At 30.5% G+C, this 10,099-nt stretch overlaps 1 protein-coding gene across 1 annotated transcript; it reads right to left on the bottom strand.

The window, feature by feature from the left end:
• Positions 1–1,815: 1,815 nt before the first annotated feature.
• Positions 1,816–3,281, bottom strand: LOC107853925 (F-box/kelch-repeat protein SKIP25). Its single transcript, XM_016698914.2, has one exon. It carries the CDS (start codon positions 3,159–3,161, stop codon positions 2,019–2,021), a length of 1,143 nt encoding a protein of 380 aa, XP_016554400.2. The 5' UTR covers positions 3,162–3,281; the 3' UTR covers positions 1,816–2,018.
• Positions 3,282–10,099: the final 6,818 nt, after the last annotated feature.

Consider the following 10,099-nt stretch of genomic DNA (forward strand, 5'->3'; position numbering starts at 1 on the left):
ATATTATCCTTTTATTGTTGAGCAAACTCTTTAAATTTTTTTTTAAGAAAAAACTGTTAAAAAGATTATCCAAATGGATATTGAAAGATCCAGCTTAGATTATCAGTGGAATCATTCATTAAATAAAAATAATAATTGGCCTAACATTTATTAGTCTGTGAAGTTTATTCAAAATTATTGGATATTTTTATAATTAGATTGCTTAGCACGGTCAATATTCAATCTTCAAACATTGCGCCAGGTCATTAGGACCTGGCCACTTGAATCACAAACAAGAGAAAAAGTCTACACACTTTTATTATATATTGTCTTTCTGCAAATTAAAAATAATAATAGTGTTAGTTCTTTCCCCCCTTTGTTGTTGATTGCAATTAAAATTATGTATTAATCTTTAAAAGACTTATTAAATACTTATGTTATTTTCAGGTACAAAATCTGTATATAACAATATGAACTTCAATACTAATTTCATTCAAGAACTACAATGAAGTTCAACAGTTTCGAACACAAATTTAAATGAATGATCAAATGAACTATCAAAATGAAGTTTCTACTATTTTCAGGAAAACAGTAAAACCAACTTAAGAAATGAATAATAAACAGAAAAGTTGTAGAATCAAGTCCATCGAATTCACGGTTTGTCCTTGGAGAATTTATTCTCCCCAAGTACCCGAGGTTAATGGAATTAATCTTTCCTCCCAGGATAAAATGATTCACTCCAGAAAAGAGTGATACATCAAATTTTCTGAACTTTAAACACATTTAACGATTTGATCACACTAGAGTTTTTAAAAGAAGAAGATGATGCTTTTCCTTAAAAATTTCATGTCACTTGAGGAATTATTCAGTTATTTGTAACCATTAAGGTGTTGCTTCATGAAGAAAAACAATGGTTCAAAAAGGTGCATCCCTTTATAAAGTTGCAACTCTTCGAAAAAAATGTAACTTTTTAAAAAAGTCACAACCCATTGAAAATATCATAACCATCCAAACCGAAAAAATATCTATTCAAATTGCATCCTTTCTCTTGGTATCTTTTCAAAACACACACATATTTATTATTAATTCACACCTCCAAAAAATCTAATATAAAGAAGTCATAGGAAGTACATAGACAATAACAACGAAATCGTACATACACTAAATTAATGAGACAATTTTGTGTGATGGTTCCTTGCCTCCTTGGTGTTGGAGAAGAAAGTACTACATAGACATGTATAAAAGATGTATAATATATGGAGTTGTTGCTAGTGTGAAAACATATGTAGAAGATAAAAAGAAATTGTTTCTTTTATGATTGTGATTTGGCATCGGCACTTCGATTGTGCTCGTTTACCCTGATTATGAATAAGCTAACTAATGACGATATAATACCCAAGATGAGATCTTTGATATATGTATTTACCTATAATATTGTGTCAGTTGATGAAATGATCGAATGTATCGAGGAACTTACATTATTAAGAAACACTAAAGGTTAATGTGAGATTGAAATTGAACGAAATATATTAGTGCGTAATGCAATATTTAAGGTATGTGTTGAATGTTCCAAGATTAAGTATGACAAACAAATTTGTTATACAGTCGATCAAAGTTAGATGGTTAAAATGGAAACTGCTACCAAAATGTTATGTGATAGGGAGGATATACACTTAAAACATAAGTTCTATATAATGGTTTTATAAGATGCTAATATTATGTTCGAGTGAATATTAAGAACCAACAGAGACAAAATTAGATATCATTATCATTACCATTAAAATATGAATGTTAAGATGGACATGTGATCATAAATAATTTTTTGTAAATAAAATCTGAAATAACAATGTTTATATTTTTCTGGCTAGAATGTGTTAAATAGTATACATATATTGTCCCCAATAAGAGAAGTATTTAAGTAAATTGAAAAAGACATTGGAAAAAAGACCCAACAAAAAAAATTGACAAATATCCCAAATTTACCCGAAAATTTTGGAAAATAGAAGTGGAAAAAACTACACTATTCAAATTTCATAATGTCATTCAGAATCCAATTGGCTGATCCTAGGCAAAATATGTACGTCCAAAACCTGAAACCCCACCGGAGTTTCCACAACAACCAAACGCGGCAGCTCCGCCACCACATCCACCACCACTATCCCCTCTCCACCACCACTAACCACGCACACTCTACCACCGGCAGCAGCCATATGTCGCGCACCTTTAAGCATTTCATTCTCCAAAATATCTAACCAGCAATCTCTTCTATGATCATACTTTCTCAATGCTCCTTTCGATTCATCCACCGTATAAATAATTTCCTCCTCCATCGCGGCCGCGGGACCCTTCCATCCCATTAACATCCCCTCCGGCATCTCCTGCCACGTGTCGCTTTCGACGTCGTAGATTATCCCTTCCTTTGCTGCATCGCCTTTCACGTTAACCATACATAACTTCCCTCTCCATCCAACAGCCTCAATTGCCTCTCTACTGAATTTCCCATCTTTAAGACAGTTCATTTTTTCCCAAATATGGTTACGGTTGTTTCTATTCATGTCCCACTTCTCAACTGACCGAGCAACCTCGGGGTTATAGTGAGACCCAACCCCACTCGCGACGTACACGACGCCGTGGGATGCCCCAGCAGCGCACCAGCGTCGTGGAGTCGCGAGTTGGGGACCATTAGACCACTTGCCGGTTCTCGGGTTGAATACAAGTGGATTAGATAAAGCCGGCAACAAAGGATCAGTAGTCGCGGCAAGGAGGACAAAGTTACCCGAAACGCTTACAGATTGAATAGGAAGGTGACGGGAAATGAAGGAAGGGTGACGGAGAAGGATACGGAGAGGTGGATTAAGCGGAGGAGGAGGAAGTAGAGTCCATTTAGCTGAAACCGGATCGAAATTTGCAAAATCTACGGAGTTTTTTTCAGATTGTGAAGGCTTTAGTAGAGAGTATACGGATAAGAAACAAGGAAAGGAAGAAGAATAAACAAGGCGGCGCCAAGAATGGCAAACGGAGTAAAGAGTGGAAGGTTGAACATGAGATAGACAAATTTGAGCTATATCATCTGGAAGTCCAGGAATCAAGGACTGATATTGATTGAGTTTTTTCCGGCGTTTGATGGCAGCTCCGGCGGCGGCAGCAGCGGCTGAAATAGTGACTGTGGTGGAGTTGTTCATTGCAAGGGGAAAAGAGTAGGTCGTGTAAGAGGGAGATACTGGGCTTAAAATACCCGAGGGAAGGAAGTTGAAGATTTCGAGTGATCGCGATGGAGCGATAAATAATTTTCATTTTGTTAATAGGAACGCTTAATGATATTCTTCAAATTATTTCCAAGATATAATGTTAAACATCAATTGATAGAGATATTATGATAAAATATTTATTTTAATAATAATTTTTTTTAATAAATATGTCAAGTTAAAATTTGATACAATAACAATATATTCAATGTATTTTTTTCATATAGTGGGGTTTGAGAAGGGTAGAATATACGCAAATCATATCACTACCTGAAATAGAGGGGATGTTTTCGATAGATCCGGCTTAAAATTTGATAACTAAGACAAATAAAAAGAGTAACTTTTGTAGTGAGACATTTCAGAGTAAATTTAAATTAATTAAATTTTAATATAAATATAAAACATAGGATGAAAAATAAAAGAAAAAGTCTTGGCCTTTTAATTACTTTCTCCGTTTTATTTTATGTATCATTTTTTGATCTGACATAAAATTTAAAAACTGAGTGATAATTTTGTAAAGTTTATAAAATTGTTCCTCTTAAAGTTTACTTTAGGGTTGTTTTTTCTTATTAAATGAGATTTAGTAGTGCTAAAATGAAGATATTATCATTAAATAGTTATCAAATATTAAAAAAAATTATAGTAATATTTTTTTGAGATGGATTAAAAAGAATGACGAGTAATTTTCTTAAGACGGAACAAAAAAAAATGATGATAAATAAAATATAAATGAGGAGTGTTATTTTTCACCTAAATGGTTGGACTTTACGTCATTTGCTTTAAAGGCCAAAAAGTTATGTTGTCATTCAAGGGAAGTACTATATCCACAACCACACGAAAGAGAGAGAAAGAAAAGGATCAGAAATAAAAGGCAAAAGTTGGATTGGAGTTGGAAATGTAAGCACATTACCTAGTTTATCCTTTTTCTTTTAATTAAAGAAAATCTCCACTAATATTAAATTGTGACAGCTTTTAGTGGGCCAGGGATCGTATTGCATGTGGAATTTTCTTCTCAACTAGTAATAACATGTCGTTCTTTCGAATTTAGAAATTTATTATTTTGTCCTCAAAGTTTAATTCCTTTCCACTTTTGCCCTTGAGCCTTTTACTTGCCACCTATTCTAGCGTCAATCTAAGAATGAAAATTAGGAGTATTGAAGAATTATTGTTTTGCTTAGATAGAGGCATTGTAAGCAAAGGTATAGTAACAATCAGTTGTTTTTTTGTTTTCACTCTTAGAGGGTGTTTGGTCGAAAATTTTTGGCATTTTTTTGAAAATTTATTTTATTTTAATGAAAATTATAATATTTGACCACAAGAATTTCAAATACAATTTAAAATTATTTTAAAAAAAATAAAAAACAATCAAATACAACTCAAACATAAAAAAAAATAATTTCATGGCCAAACACCTACTTATCCTTCATCCACTAAATCAGAAGAGAGAGTGTGGTCAAGGACAACTGTTTAAAAAGTAGAGTGCAACCTACTCCGTTTGTTTAATTTTAATCGTCTCAATTTGACATTGCACATTGATTAAAAAAATAATTAAGAATATGTGAAGAATTCGTGCCATACTGATTATCTTATTTTCGTCTAACTGTTGTTTATCGATGGAACGGATTGCCTGACGTGTTCCAAGGAAGCAGTAAAACAAAAAATAAAGAACACAATGATTTTTACGTGAAAAACATCCGGCTCAAAAAGGTATAAAAAATCACAACCTGTATCTCTACAGGATTTAACCCCAACTTCACTAAATAACTCTGAGCCTCAACAACGACTGATTATAAAACTCTTGTAACCAACAAATAGGAATTATAAACTCTAATCCCTATAACTCAACAACTAGTAATTGTAAACTCTAATTTCTTTAACTCAACCACTAGGAATTATAAACTCTAATTCTTAACTACACACGCCTCCCAAGGTATGCATTCCCAAAGTCTCTGAGTTTTTCCCAACTCGAATACTAGTTCCTAATTCTGTTTATAACACACTGAAACTAATATTACATCAATAGTTCAAACACAGTGAACAACTCTAAAAATGAACGCTAAAACTCTTAGTTGGATTCTATATCTAGGATCAGATTCTTCAATGTGTTTTTTCAGTGATTGAGTAACACTTCGTAAAATTAATCTGTCGATTGTGCTTTTCTGCTTTGTAAGTGCGTGAGTTACTCTGAATAATACATCTTCTATTTAAACACAACTCTCCAAATAATTATTATTTATTTCAAACTCCTTCTTTAATCAGAACTCTCATTACATAGAGTTTTAGTGAGACTCCTTCTTCAATTCTAACTTTTGTCTCCTTAGTGTTGTAGTCAAATTTCAACTCTTTAAATCATTATATCTTAGTATTTTACTCAACCACAACTTCTTCAATTTTTCACGTGATCAGTAACTTGAGTATATCAGAATTGAGTTTGCTCATTCATTCCTAACTTTATGCAATCTTTGTTTACATCTATCATTGAAACCTGAAACCTGTTTTCCTATGATTGGACCAGCTCAAGTAACATAGTCCATTCATGTGTCAGTCATCAGAAACTCAATTGATCTAACAAAGAGTCCTTTAATTTGTATGTTTCCTATCTTGCGTAGACTTCTTTGATCTACAGAATCTTTCTCCTTCTACACATAAGACTCTTCAAGATATGCTCAGAAGTGAAACACCTTATTTCCATAGGATTCTTTTTCAACTCAATTTGTTTTCCCTTATCATCAAGCGTTTGAATCAAATTCAACTTCTTCAAATTAGCACATGTTTATTTCCCTGAGTTTATCAGAATTATTTCACATCCATTTGTCAATTTGTCAATCATCAAAACTACATCGTACCCAACAACATGACTACTTTACCATAATACCCCTAATCCCCTATTAAATGATATTTACATTTTAATTTTGAGATAAAATAATTCATACTAAGGGTAAAAATTGAAAAAAAAATTGTGTTGTCTTGATTAATGAAAAATGACAAGTAAAATAAGAAATCAAGTTAAAAAATTTGGGACGAATAAAATGGACGGAGGAAGTATATACGATAATGTCGATTATAACAAATTGTGAATTTGATGTAAAATTGGCTACATTAGACATCGTGTATGGGGGATTTCTAAAGAATTTTACGGTACAGTGATTGTTATTAATGATCTCATAAATTAAAAAAGATTAATATTTTTGTTGTACATTGCTAAACTATATAACAAGGTAAACAAGGTGAGAGGACACTTTCGATCTTTATCTTGAGGCCACTTCAAATTCAAGATTGATAATTTAATCGGTTGCATATCCCTACCATACTACATGTTTATGTTTAAATTAAACATAGAGGAACACTAATTAATATACCACAATAACAGTAACTAATATAATTTCAAGTGAAATCTAGAGAGAATAATATTTATACGGCCTTACTTTTACTAAGATTTTTATCCTAATTTATCTACTAATTTCAAGATTTACTTTTTTCTTTTTTAAAGGAAAGTCAAAGTGGTATCATAATTACTTTGGCTAACATATTTATTTTTTGAAAGGAAAAATTTGAATCTCTATACATTGAAGATTCATTTTTTTTATTTTTTATTTATAGAATAATACAATAACATCCCAAATGTAATTTTCTAAAGAGTCTTGTTTAAGGGGAAAAATTCTATCAAATAGTTTTTTATGCTTTTCAGTACTCCATTATTTTATGTGTCGCCATTTGACTGGACATGAAATTTATAAAGTTTACAAAATTACCTCTCTTAAAGTCACTTTAATGTCTACTAATTGTTTTTCTTTATTAAGTGAGACCGGCTGTAAAGATAAATGGGGAGGATGCCATTAAAGAGCTGCCAATTAAGAAAAGATGATATACTTTTTTGAACAGATAAAAAAGAAAAGGACGACACATAAATTGGGAGGGAGGAGTATTAATTTTTCATATGTAGACCGCTTGGTCAAATCATGTAATGATATTATTTTTTTAGCATAATTTTATGTGTTGTCGATGGTTTCCAACTATTAGCTTTCGCATGATCCTCTATCGATATCGAACCCAACAACTTCTACTTTGTAAAGATTAAAAGAGTATTTTTGATAAATCCTCGACTCGATTAAGCATGTCAAAAATTAAGTATGTAAAGTAAATACAATGTGGATGAAGCAAATACAATTAAGAAAAACAGTCATTAATATCATATACGATTAAGTTCATGTAATAATTCAAGTCATACTTGAAAGAAAGCATCGGAGTGTAATCACTATCATTGTAATAATGTAGAGTATTAGTTTGAAATTATAGACTATAGTAGGTTCCTAAATTTTGGGGAGAGATTTGATATTTTAACGAAGAAATAAATATGTAAAGGTTAGGTTAGGTTAGGTTACCTTGCTTATTTGGTTTTCATTGTTACGTTTCAAATTGTGACGGCAATAAATGTCAACAGAGACGTAAATCTAACTGCTTTAGTTTTCTTTTTACTTTTTCCAAAAAGGACTTTTAAGGAGATCTCCTCTAGGAATGGGAAGTCAACAGAACTGTACTAACCTCCTTTCATTTTACTTGAATTCTTCGTTTTACTTAATTTCTATATTAAAAAATAGATATTGCAGTGTAATTATACATTTTTATAGATTAATAAAATTTTATTGCTTTTTTTTCATATTATTTTTGTATTAAATAATTATATGATGTACTAGCAAACAAATTTAGAATTTCAAAATATCATTATAAAATTGATTTAGTACTTTTTTGATTCATCTTTACTCATCCATTTTTCTATTTACACATGAATTAAGAAATAATAAATGATAGGGGTAATTTTATCAGATTACCGTTTAAATAGTAATAAATTTTATGTTTGGAGAAATGTATTAAATAATGAATCGTATTTAATGCTAAGATTAAAATAGATAGAAATAGAGAAATATTCATTGATTTTATAAACTGGTCAAATATTATTGAACATCCTAAATAAAAAAGTGAATAAGTAAAGATAAACAGAGGAAATATAATAGAAAAAACCTTTAATTAAAGTTTTCTTAAAAGTTATGTCAAGTCAACAAGAATCAAATAATATAAAACAACTAAAATTATTTCATGAATGTTCATTTATTATCACTTTATTGTATCAAAGTTATACTTAACTCTTCAATAAACAAGTCGCTCAACTTGTCTAAATATGAAGAAGCTCAAATTATTTTCTTGTGACAAGAAAGTACGTAGCATTGGTTAAAATGCTTATAATTTTAGTTGAGAATAAAATGCATAAATAAATTTCGATTGTGACACGCATACCCTGCACTTTTAAAGAAATACAAGTTCATTGTAGTATAAATTTTACATATCCAATATTATTACTCTTGACTTATTCAGTTTAGTATTTGATAACGTTGTGTTACTCAAACAATTTTGAATTAGTTGAAAAGTTTCAAATTTCAAAAAAAAAAAAAACCTTTTTTCAATATAAAACGACTTTCTTTTGTATATTAAATAAATTGAAGACTAAGAAATTAGAATATTTTTTTCTCTTTTAACTCTCCTTTTACTACATACCCCATCTTAATTCTATCACGCACAAAATAATACGATTTCACACAGTTCTTACACATAAATCAACATTTTACATATCTCAATTTGTGGAAGAAACACCCCTCTTCATATATATATATAGAGAGAGAGAAATTCTTCCAAATAAGTGAATTAGAAATCAATGAAAATATTAAGCGAAGTAAAATATACTATAGTAAATTTGGAGCCATCCATATAGGGCGTTTAAGGCTCATTAAGGTAATTAAAGTTAACACCCTATGGTGTGTAATGAAAAATATTAGAACTTGGTATTTAATTCTTATATGCACTTCTCTCTCATCATTAAACTTACAATTTAGATTGCGATATATGGAGTTGCTCAACTTATTGTGACAATCATCACCAATCAATAATTTCAGCGGTGGATTCATCCCAATCTTCCACTTTCGCTATACAAGAACACATAAGCTCTTGTTTCATGATTTGAGCGCTTTCTACGTAGAATGAAAGACAAGAAGATAAGGTTTAATTAAAATATGACGATTTTATTATAGAAAACAATTAAATGAAGGGCAATAAAGTAAGTTCCACATAAGAAAGGAAAAAGGTAGAATTGGAGTTTTGCAATCAATGCTTGTTGGCCTGTAGGGTGAATGAAAAGGTTGTGTGAGACAATGAAAGCCAGACAATAAATGGATGGATACAATGGATGATATGAATAGAGATATGGTAAGAGCGAGGATCTTAGGGGAGTGGGCAATGGGGGCCCCATTTGGCAGGTGTATAACGAAAAGAGGAAAACGAATCATAAATGAGAAAAGGTGGTGCATAGTTTCATTGCATTGTCATGCCCGCGTTTTCAAATGTGATAGGATGAATGAGATTGTCACGTTATTTTGTCAGTTTATTTTTATTTTCTTGATTTGATACAACTCTTGAAACATACATTTCCTGATCAATTTATTTGATAAGTATTATTTTCTTTTTATGCTGTGCTAAGAATATATTTTTTCTATATTTAAAAATAATTTAATTTTAAAATTTTATTTTTATTTTATTTAAATAACTTATAGTTACACATATGACCAAAGGTGAATTCGGACAACAAATTTCAATGAAATAATTGTAATGTGATGGCCGCGTGTCGAAATGTGATTGGATGAATGAAATTATCAGATTATCCCTCCGTTTATTGTAATTGTCTGTGTTTGATTTCACATATTATTTAAAAATTAATAAATAAAGTGATAATTTTAGAAAAAAATTCAGAAGTAGCAAGTTATAATCTTAATTATAACTTTTATAGCAACAGTTTTAAAATTATAAAAAATAACAATTTGTATTCTGTA

Source organism: Capsicum annuum, chromosome 1 (assembly GCF_002878395.1).
Source record: "Capsicum annuum cultivar UCD-10X-F1 chromosome 1, UCD10Xv1.1, whole genome shotgun sequence".
Lineage (NCBI taxonomy): Eukaryota > Viridiplantae > Streptophyta > Magnoliopsida > Solanales > Solanaceae > Capsicum > Capsicum annuum.